Raw genomic sequence first — 11,648 nt, 5'->3', positions numbered from 1 at the left:
CTGAAATGGCCTAACTATCTACCTTGTGGTATTGAAACCGTTATCAAGAAACTTGATCACCACAATGTTTTCAGAACACCTCAAGATGCACAATAAGTGTTAGCCTTGCTGAGTGGTGCCCACATCCCAAGAATGAAAGCAAGAAATGTCAGGAAAAAAACAATCTGATCCATTAATGTCCCTGAGGGAAGGAAACTGCCATCCTTTCCCTCGTCTTGATGATATGTGACTCCAGACCCACATCAATGTGGTTGGCTCTTAACTGTCCTCTGGGCAGTGAGGGATGGACAATAAATGTGTTCCCTGCCATTCACACCCCATCCAGTGGGGGATTTAAATAATGAACAAAGGTGATGCCTTTTCTGTGAAGCATTTTGTGGCCTCCATAAACGCATTCAACAGAGAAATGTTAAACATTTGGAGATTTTCTCACTCTCTCACTCTCACACATGCATGAATTTTAAGCAAATCAGAAAGTGGAACAAACTTTTTGAGACTGCATCAGTAACAATGGAAACATTTTGTTTCCTTCTCTGCATTGCTCTCTCTGACTTAATGTGTGTTTGGCTTGATCTTGGACCAATAAGGACCATGTATTTGTATTTCCAAGTTCCCTCTTTGTGACTCGTATAAAAAGAAACTTGTTTTTCAGAGCATCCCATATGTTCACCGTCGAGAGTATCATTTCCTGGGTGAAATGCCTTTGACAGCACCCTCCACAGAGCATTGAACATCATGCTCAGTATTCTGGAAATGACAAAGGTCTTGTCTAGGTTTACTTGGAGGGAATCCACATGTGTGGATTGAAAGAGTACAGGCTTTCAGTTGCTGTTACAGTAAGTCTTTTTTAGGTAGTGAGATCTTTAACCCTGAAGTCCCCAATGTGCCCTGGAAGAGAAGTAAAGCATGGAACTGACTCCTCTGTGACATATTAACTTCTTCAATCCCATATGTTCTCCTCAGGGAGTATCATTTCCTGCGTGAAATGCCGTTGACAGCATCCTCCACAGAGCACTGAATGTCATGCTCTGTATCTGAGCAAACCCAAACAAACACACAATGTCAGCCTTGCTGTAAATGAATGCAACACAATGTCCCTCCAGAACAGGATCCCGAAGAGGGCCACAAAATATTGACATAAAGCTGGGTATCCCGAGTAAAAGATTTAGAAATTTTCCAGTCACACGAAGCAGCTGTAAACATTCCTGAGCAAAATGACAGGAGGGTTTCCTGCATCACCCACACATCATGTTTAGGGAACTGCGAGGTTTGAAAAGTGTTGGTTTTATGGATTAAACCAGGTGTACTGCAGTCTACATTTCGATTTCTTGTGTGTGTTTGTTATGCAGCTGCTGGGGAGTCACTGAATTACTGAATTGTAAAATATCAGAGAGAACAACTATGGCATTAACAAAGAGCCAAACTTGTCTAAGGTACTTCATGTTTTCCTTCTCTGTTTCTAGGATGCTTTTGCCCACCAGAAATTATCCCGGGAACAGCGAACCAGCCGGCTGTATCAGGGCATCCCTGCCCCTGTGTATCAGGCTTTATCACGTCCAATAACTTCCCGAGTCTGTACCAGAACAGCGCAGACATGTACTGGTTCTTCAACATGGCCCAGTTGTCTAACACCACTCGACAGTACAGAGGTAAATGGCAACTTCATTCCAAAAGGTGAGAGAAGATACATTGAGCTGCTGCACCATTCACTGATCAGAGAGTAGACCCTCGGGAGTGACTGTGTGAGCTGGTTCTCTCTCCAGCCTGAGGTTGTCAGTCCAACATGAATGCTACTCTGGGACCTCTGAACATTTAACACTGTACTGCAGCCCCTCAGTGCCCTATCTGAGATGTGAATGATTAATGGCAGTAGCAACCCACAATTCTCTCTTCTTCAGAAACTGCTCTATCCATTCTGTGCTTTTCACTATTTTGAATAGGCATAAGAATATAGGAACTAGGAGTAGGCCCCTTGAGCTTGCTCTTCCATTGAATGTACAATCATGGCTCAGCACATCTTGGTCTCAAGTCTACTTTGCTGCCCACTCTCCAAAATCCTTTGACCTGTTACTAATAAAACTCTATTCAGAATCTACCTGCCTCCTTTAAACGTATTCTGTGTAACAGCATCCACACCGCTCCACTGTAGTGAATCCCACAGATCCCAGGAGAAGTATTTCCTCCTCATCTCTTTTGTAAATCTTATGCCCCTTTGCCTCAAACTTTCATTCTGGATGTTACGCACTCACACAATATCGGCAGTGAAAGTTGGGAGAATGGGAGAAAAAGATTTCGCTTGTTATTATTCCTTCTGCACAGATAAATCTTTCATCGTTGAACCATCTGAGAGGTTTCACAATCCAAATTTAGCCATGGCTCTAACAGCCGAACTGGCGAGGATTGGGAATTTGGCCAAACGTGGCTGGCTTTCCAGGACTCAGACCATTAATGTAGGTTGCTGAGCTCTTGTTGGTATTTCAGCCCAAGTGAGAGTGTTCACATGATGGGAACATGGTTGCAGTTCCTGGCAGGTTTGGGGCAGGTCGATCCACAAGAGACAGCGCTTTGATCAACATTTTGCAATCACTGATTAATTACACATGACAAGGTCATTTAGCGAAGCTAAACCTCCCCCGTTATCACCTTCACCACCCTGCACTCTAGATTATTGGTTGTTGCTGAATGGAATGGGAATCCACTGCCTTCTGACTGGGAGGTACAATAGCTAATACTGAACCAAATATGTTTGCAGCAGTGGGCGGGGATCACGAGTGTGCACAATGTTCTTGTCCAACTGTGAAGAGGTGGACACCACGGACTCTGTACAGAAATGTGGCTCCACGAAAGAGTCTCTGTATTGTTGTTCCACACAGGAATCCGATTCCAGGTGGAGTCACTCTCTGTGGAGTCCCAGGAGGATTACATCTCCTTTGGATGTGGAACAGATCCTGATCGACAGAAACAGTTCACACTGACCCAGAAAAACTTGAACATCACGACCTTTCACCTCTCTGATTGCACAGACTCCTGGGTCCATTTCCACTCTGGCCCCAATGTGCCGAACACAAGGTTCAAAATTTATTATGAAATGGGTGAGTTTTGTTTAATTCTTCTCTCATGTCATTGGTCCATCTCTACCTCGGAATAAAAGTAATTTGAGAATTGGGGCTTCATGTTGTCTTATTTTATGATATTGTTCCAATTTCACCATCATGTTTGTATGCCATATAAAGAACATGCCATATAAAGCAGTGGTTAGCACTGCTGCCTCTCAGCAACAGGGTCCCAGGTTCAATTCCAGCCTCAGGCCACACCGTCTGTGTGGAGTTTGCACATTCTCCCTGTGTCTGTGTGGGTTTCCCCCGGGTGCTCCGGTTTCCTCCCACAATCCAAGGATGTGCGGGTTAGGTGAATTGGCCACGCTAAAATGCCCATCAGGGATGTCACATTAGTCAGGGGTAATGGTTTGTCCCCATTATAGATTGTGAAGTCTTTCTTAAAATAATTTGTGTTTGTAATGGGAGGGGGCAGGGAAAGTTTTGCCCAGACTTTCTCTAACTCGCCCTTGCATTGTGTGAACACATTAATATTCCGGTGTGCCCTTGGTTTTGCAGTGCCCCGTCTATGCCTGAACCTGAGTTGTGACGTCAATGCAGTTTGTTACAGAGACAGCGCCGAGTCCCTGATATGTAGCTGCAAACCAGGCTGGAGGAGATCAGGTCCCAGGTGTTACGGTAAGGCAGTCCCACCACATGCATTTCTCTCCACTGAAGCCAGTTTTTATACTGTCCCGGTTTGTGTTTGGAGCCTGATGGAGCTGCGGCTGAACCCTGGAGTTTGCATGGAGCCTGGATCCTGGTGTGGGAGCTTGGCTCAGTCACTAGCTCGAGGAGAAAGTGAGGTCTGCAGATGCTGGAGATCAAAGTTGAAACTTTATTGCTGGAACAGCACAGCAGGTCAGGCAGCATCCAGGGAACAGGAGATTCGACATTTCGGAAGAAGGGCCTGTGCCCGAAACGTCGAATCTCCTGTTCCCTGGATGCTGCCTGACCTGCTGTGCTGTTCCAGCAATAAAGTTTCAACTCAGTCACTAGCTCATTGAGCTTTATTCCTGATGAAGGGCTTTTGCCCGAAACGTCGATTTTGCTGCTCGTCGGATGCTGCCTGAATTGCTGTGCTCTTCCAGCACAACTGATCCAGAATCTGGTTTCCAGCATCTGCAGTCATTGTTTCTGCGGCTGAACCCTGGAGTTTACATGGAGCCTGGATCCTGGTGTGGGAGCTTGGCTCAGTCACTAGGTCATTGAGCTCTGTATCAGGTGGTCAAGGGCTCAAATCCACTTGAAAAATTGACCACTCACTGTCACTGAACTGCCTACTCATGGTTTTGTCAACATTATGTAAATAGCACAAGATGCTTGAGTCTATCTCTCAGAACTTATTATACAAGATCAGTCTAGACAGATTCCTGTCACTCTAGGGACCCAACACAATCCTGCAATCTTTAAATGTCTACTTGTTCAATATATCACGAAAATGTTACATTTCATAGATATGCAGATCTTCAGATTGCTAACAGACATATGGTGACTGTTAATTTTATTATTAGTGTTGGAAATCTTTATAAAAGGAGACACTGATTGTTCTGGAAGCAGCTTCCATCAGGTCTAATTATTCTACAGTTCTACATTAATCATTCATGGTCAATGTCACTTCTAGCTGTGCAAGCTCATGCTTTGCCATCTACCTAATGTATTCATTGCCACCTCTCCACTCCTTCCCTAGAGCTCAGGAACATGGTACAAGGTGTAACAGCCAGTGTCACAGGACCCAATGTCACATTGAGATGGACAGTCGTCCCAATACCCGGGACTGAGATTCTCAACTACCAAGTTAACACAAACTGCACAAACCACACCAACGGGATCATCCAGCTACAAACTCACCAACCTGGAAACACCACCAGTTTGGTTTTTACCGGTAGGTAGTTCAATCTCACTTCGACGGTTTCAGGGATCGTGTTCCGTGCTGAGCTCTGCACAGCTGAAGGCACTTTGTTCCCACTGATTGGGCAATTAATATTGAGAGTGCTCAATTGACCAGATTCAGAGGAGCAGAGACATCTCAGAGAGTTGTGGGCTGGAGGAAGGGATTGAGATACAGAAGGGGCAAGGCCAAGGAGAGATTGAAAAACAATGTCAAGCATTTTAAAACAGAATTGTTCACAAGATGCTTGAGTCTATCTCTCAGAACTTATTATACAAGATCAGTCTAGAAAGATTCCTGTCACTCTAGGGACCCAACACAATCCTGCAATCTTTAAATGTCTACTTGTTCAATATATCACGAAAAATGTTACATTTCATAGATATGCAGATCTTCAGATTGCTAACAGACATATGGTGACTGCTAATTTTATTATTAGTGTTGGAAATCTTTATAAAAGGAGACACTGATTGTTCTGGAAGCAGCTTCTCTTACAATGCTATAAATAATCATCAGGTCTAATTATTCTACAGTTCTACATAAATCATTCATGGTCAATGTCGCTTCTAGCTGTGCAAGCTCATGCTTTGCCATCTACCTAATGTATTCATTGCCACCTCTCCACTCCTTCCCTAGACCTCAGGAACATGGTACAAGGTGTAACAGCCAGTGTCACAGGATCCAATGTCACATTGAGATGGACGGTCGTCCCAATACCCGGGACTGAGATTCTCAACTACCAAGTTAACACAAACTGCACAAACCACACCAACGGGATCATCCAGCTACAAACTTACCAACCTGGAAACACCACCAGTTTAGTCTTTACTGGTAGGTAGTTCAATCTCACTTAGACTTTGTCTGCCACTTAGTCTATCTTTTAGACATAGCATAACATGTTACTATCTTGTTTCAAGATCAAAGCAGCAGTAACCTGGCCTTTGAAACCTGCTATAGTTATTGCCAATGATATCATTTGGTTATCCTATTTTCCAATTTTGACTTTCACTGACTTTGCCAAGTTCCTGCCTCTTATCGTCTTGTGTCCTGTCTGAAAGACTTCTGAATCTTACTGGAGTCCGAGACACTTTTGCTGCTTCTCATTTGGAAGGCAGCACAGAGCTCCAGCTCAGACCTGGGACTGAACGTTAAGGAACCTGAGAGAGATAAAGCAGAGAGGTCCTGGGGTTTGAACATTCACTAAGCAGGGTTTTGTCAGGTCTCCTTATTGTTCTAGAGCACAGTATACAGGATTGTGTAGCTGGCTACAGTCATTCAACATTTCAGTAAAACCCCTCACTGGGATTGGCTACCTCAAAGGAAATTTCTATTGATCTCACACCAGTAACGGAATAAAATGTCCTGAAGTGCTCCACAATAGCTTTGTCAAAGAAGATTAAATGCTGAGTCATTTTACAATATTAGGCCATTACCAAAATATTTCCCTCAAGCACCTTTTAAAGGAACAGTGCGACATTGACAGTTTCAGGGAGCGTGTTCCGTGCTGAGCTCTGCACAGCTGAAGACACATTGTTCCCGCTGATTGGGCAATTAATATTGAGAGTGCTCATGTGACTAGATTCAGAGAAACCGAGATATCTCAGAGAGCTGTGGGCTGGAGGAAGAGATTGAGATACAGAAGGGGCAAGTCCAAGGAAAGATTAAAAATCAAGGTCAAGCATTTTAAAGTAAATAGGGATGCATGACTGGTCAGTGAGCACAGGGATGATGTGTGAATGGGCTTTGCTGAGTGTTTGGATGTGGGCAGCAGAATTTACGATAGACTTGAATTTAAGAAGGTAGAGGAGCAGAGAGAAAGAGTAGAATTTTGGATTAGATTAGACTAGATTAGATTACAGTGTGGAAACAGGCCCTTTGGCCCAACAAGTCCACACCGACCCGCCAAAGCGCAACCCACCCATACCCCTACATTTACCCCATACCTAACACTACGGGCCGACCTGCCGAAGCGCAATCCACCCATACCCCTACATTTACCCCATACCTAACACTACGGACAATTTAGCATGGCAAATTCACCTGACCTGCACATCTTTGGACTGTGGGAGGAAACCGGAGCACCTGGAGGAAACCCACGCAGACACGGGGAGAACGTGCAAACTCCACACAGTCAGTCACCTGAGGCGGGAATTGAACCCGGGTCTCTGGCGCTGTGAGGCAGCACTGCTAACCACTGTGTCACCGTGCCGCCCACATGTTCCAAGTCTATGCAGCTTGATCCTCCACTGCAACGCATTTACTAATGAGGTATATAAGAAACTCAGAAGAGTATTAATGGAAGATATTATTCACGTTTTGTATGTAGTCTTGGTGACTAATGTGACTGAAATTCCAGGTCTGGGCTCCCTATCACTGTGTACCACTGTGATCCAGGTAAACACCTCCTCTGATGGCCTGGTGACCACTCAGCCTTTTACCTTCAGGACCTTCTCTGGTGAGTTTTTCCCATTCTCTTTTTGTGACTTGTTCCACAAAGTCCAGTCTCAGGCAAGTCTCCATAATTCAAGCCAGTATTTGGAAACAATTTGATGCAGAGCAGAATTGAGGAGGGGTGGTACAAAGTATCTCAGTAACTGTTGTCCTCAGGGCGACTGGTTAATTGGGCCAAGAGGGAAATTGTTGTCTGCTTGTTTTATAAAAACAACATCAGAAACATTGCAGAATGATCTTTCAATGCTGTTTCCATCATTATCCAATACAAGAATTAGGGAACTCAAGAAAATTCCCTCAAATCATAGACTTGAAGGTTCCTCTGTACTTCATTTGGAGATATTGTGAGGAATGGCTTGCTGAACGACAGGACTATGAAACTGATGATCTTCACAAATGATTAAGAGAAAAATTTCTCATTCTTGCCACACAAGGTCAGAGCTGTGTTTTTTTAATACTAATTCTAACCCTCAGCAGAATGAGCTTAGAAATAGGACCGATCCAGGATAATTAAGAAGGAGTAATATGTGGAACATGATTTCTGAGCTCAAGATCCTAGGAAGTTGTATTCCCAAAAAGCCTTGTAACCTGGGATGTACAGTTATAACTCATAACATCAGAACTGGGACAATCTGTTGATAAACTACAGATTGAGAAAAGCATCAAGAAAACGTGAAGCAAAATCAAAAACTCCCTCCTGCTGACTTGACTGACAGCTCTCTTTTGCTTCTGGTTAAGAGACACTTTGTAGATGCAGAATGAAAAGGTGACAAATTATTGTTGAGCTCTGAATGATTTCTATTACAGGACAGGGAAACCGAAACCTTCCTCAAGGCAGTAAATGGCTTCGTGGGGCACAGCCACTGATAACGAGTCATATCATAAAGGGAGTTACACTTCGTTAGTTAACAAACTTCATTGGTACAAAACTAGGAACTGAGGAGGGGTACTGAGAGTTGGGTGTCCAGATAGAGAAAATAATGCTTCTAAAATATCTAATTCAATATTAACCTTGATTTTAAATGGGACTGGAAGACAGAAGAGAAGATGGGATATTACATTTGTAGAAAGCTGCAATCAGAGTATGTCCAGTGTACACAGTTCCATTTTGGCAATGTATCTTAGTAAGTTTAAATAGCTTTTGAAGTAGGTAAAACACATTTCACCTGAATGATCCCAGGCTTCAGAGGATTGAATTGTGAGGAGAGATTTCATGACCCTGGTTTGCGTAACAGAGATTGGGTACAGGTAAAGATATTCTCTTAAGGATAGAGACTGAGGGATAACCGAGAACAAAGGAATAGAAGCTTAAAATTGGAATTAGCCTGTTCAAGGGTGAAATCAGTGTTGCTGCACAAACAGTAGGAGATGTTTGTGACTTGTGCACCAACAGGAGCTTTGAAGACTGGATTTGATCGCAGCTGCAGGTATGTACGAATCACAGCAAGGCAGAGCCAGTTTTCACCTGTGACCTTCAGGAAGGGGAGAGGTGCAGTGGGCAATGTGCTGCAGGTTATTTTCCAGTGAATGGTGACTGAGCTGCTGAACAGCCCCAGGCAAGCTCCGAACCCAGCTACACTAGTCAGGCTGAAGAGGATCCAGCTGTCAGTGGGATGAGCTGAAGGCAGCTCTTCACGCAATGTTCCTCATCCTCTGATTTATTTTCTGACTGTGCTGGAGTCAGACTGTCAAAACTGTGGGTCTGTAACTCTTGTCAGCAACAGATGGGTTAACAGTCGCTGTATTGTCAGGAATTGTACCTTCATTAAAGCAGTAGACACAATAATGATGTAAAAGCACATAAATGTAGTACTACTTATTTTGCACAATACAGCTTCAGTCCTGGATGGTTTCTAATATGTGCAAAATGAAAGTTTTCCAATAGCTCAGCCTGCCTACTGAGTGAGCTGCTACATTGCTGGTGTCTCGCCTGCTTTCCACCAAGTGTGGGGGTTGATCTCGCTGCAAATGACCGCAGAGCGAGGGATGGCAAAATACCTCAGCCTTAGCTTCCCCCTCACCCATCCTTTAGGGAACCTGTTGATAATTTCACAGATCTCCTTCAGGATGTGGGGGTCAGATGGGATCTGTGAGAATGAATATTATCTGATTATAACTCGGATACTGAAGACATGAACGTAGTTTACAATGGAAAAGCTCACAAGCATGAAGCAATAGAAAGTGATCTTTGAGTAACCGTGAGTTCAAGCCCTTTAGAAAGGGATGAATGAAAGGTGTTTTTATTTTCATTAAAATGCAATCTTGAAAAAAACAATTAACTTTACACCCCTAAGCACAAGTTGCCTTTTCTGCAATGATCACATCAGTTACTACTTTTCATGTTGTGAATAATGTTTTTCTCTTTTGGATAATGATTCCAGAATCTCTGAGTTTGACCTCCATCTCCACCACCAGTGCTGTGATCTCCTGGGTCCCTCTTGGGAGTGTGAGTGCTCTGAGGGGCTGCAGTCTGAGCTACTACAGCATTGGGAGCCCCGACACTGTCCACACTGTCAGCCTCGTCCCAGTCAGTACAGAGGCAGTGATCACAGGTAAGATAGGAAGTCAACTGGCCTTCATCTATGTGGACAAGCATTGACGTTCTGTAAAACTTCACAGAACATTGAAAAAAACAACTTGTGCCTTTGATGATCTTGCATTTTATCCAAACGTGTTCATTTTAACGTTTCACCCCTTTTAAATCCAGGAAGTATGGCTGCTGATGCTCATAACCCAAGGAGCAATGAGGTAAAGATTTGATCATCTGCTTCATTGATGTTCAGGGAATAACTATTGGCCAGGATACCAGGGAAATCTGCCCTACTCCTCCTTTGATATTTGATTGTAAGACCTCCTACTGAGCTGAGTACTGAGTTGAGTCTTTGATTTATTGTTTCACCAGAAAGCCAGTTCCCCTTTCAATGCTGTACTGGAGTGTTAGCTGTTACTTTGTACTGAAGGGGAAATGAGAGGTTATGCACTTCAACAGGAAGAATAGAGGGTATGAATGTTGTTTAAATGGAGAAAGACTGCAGAAAGCAATACATTTGGGAGTCCTCGTCCATGAATCACAAACTTTTAGCTCTAAGTTCAACAGGTAATAGGGAAGGCAATGGAGTGTTGACATTTATTTCAAAGGGATTGGAATAACACAGTAGGAAGGTTTTGCTAAAGCTATACAGGGCACTAATCAGAAAACACCTGGAAAAGAGTGAACACTTTCCTTATGTAAGGGAAGATATTACAGCATTGGTTGTGGTTCTGTTCGCCGAGCTGGGAATTTGTGTTGCAGACGTTTCATCCCCTGTCTAGGTGACATCCTCAGTGCTTGGGAGCCCCCTGTGAAGCGCTTCTGTGATGTTTCCTCCGGCATTTATAGTGGTTTGAATCTGCCGCTTCCGGTTGTCAGTTCCAGCTGTCCGCTGCAGTGGAAATGTTAGATATAAGGATATATTGCAAAGCATTTATAACAGAGTCTGCAGAGGGATATAGGCAGATTACATGAGTGGGCAAAAACTTGAAACATGGGGAAATGGGAGGTTATGCACTTTGGCAGGAAAAAAAAGAGAAGCTGGCATGTGTTTGAATGGAGAATGACTGCAGAAAGCTACAACACATTGGCAAGTCCTTGTCCATGAATCACAAAATCCTGCAATTCCAAGTTCAGCAGGTAATAGAAAAGGCAATGGAATGTTGGCCTTTATTTCAAAGGCAATGGAGTAACACAGTAGGAAGGTTTTGCTAATGTTTTCAGGGCACTAATCAGACCACAGCTGGAAAACTATGAACACTCACCTTAGTTAAGGGAAGATATTACAACATTGGAGATGATCCCGAGAAGGTTCACTGGGCTGGTACCTTTCTGGAGGGACTGTCTTCTGTGGAGACGTTGACTATGTACTTGTCTGAATATGGAAAAATGAGACTTTATTGAAGCAGACAAGACTCTGACAGGACTTGGCAGGGTAGATGTGAAAAGCCTGTCTCCATTTGTGGAAGAGTCTCGGACCCGAGGACATAATCTCAGAATTAGGGGTCACCCATTTACAACCGAGATAAGCAAGAATTTCTTGTCTCAGAAGGTAGTTCTTTATGGCAGAGGGCTGTTGAGGTTGGGATTTCAATCAATGTAGTGGGAGTGAGAGACTTGGAGCAGGAACAGTTCCTCGGTTTCCATCTGGGAACGGGCACCTTGGAAGTATACTGCAATA

At 43.7% G+C, this 11,648-nt stretch overlaps 1 protein-coding gene across 1 annotated transcript in view; it reads left to right on the top strand.

Annotated features, from left to right (window-relative positions):
- Nucleotides 1–10,197, top strand: part of LOC122559413 — a 15,032-nt gene extending 4,835 nt beyond the window's left edge. The window contains exons 2-8 of the mRNA XM_043708863.1: nt 1,464–1,649; nt 2,874–3,092; nt 3,615–3,734; nt 4,786–4,980; nt 7,343–7,441; nt 9,819–9,989; nt 10,145–10,197. Of these exons, the coding sequence (XP_043564798.1) occupies nt 1,464–1,649; nt 2,874–3,092; nt 3,615–3,734; nt 4,786–4,980; nt 7,343–7,441; nt 9,819–9,989; nt 10,145–10,197 (1,043 nt within the window). The remainder of the gene's footprint in view (nt 1–1,463; nt 1,650–2,873; nt 3,093–3,614; nt 3,735–4,785; nt 4,981–7,342; nt 7,442–9,818; nt 9,990–10,144) is intronic.
- The last annotated feature ends 1,451 nt before the right edge of the window (nt 10,198–11,648 follow it).

The sequence above is a fragment of the Chiloscyllium plagiosum genome, chromosome 19 (genome assembly GCF_004010195.1).
Source record: "Chiloscyllium plagiosum isolate BGI_BamShark_2017 chromosome 19, ASM401019v2, whole genome shotgun sequence".
NCBI lineage: Eukaryota > Metazoa > Chordata > Chondrichthyes > Orectolobiformes > Hemiscylliidae > Chiloscyllium > Chiloscyllium plagiosum.
This window is presented reverse-complemented; position numbering and strand designations above follow the sequence as displayed.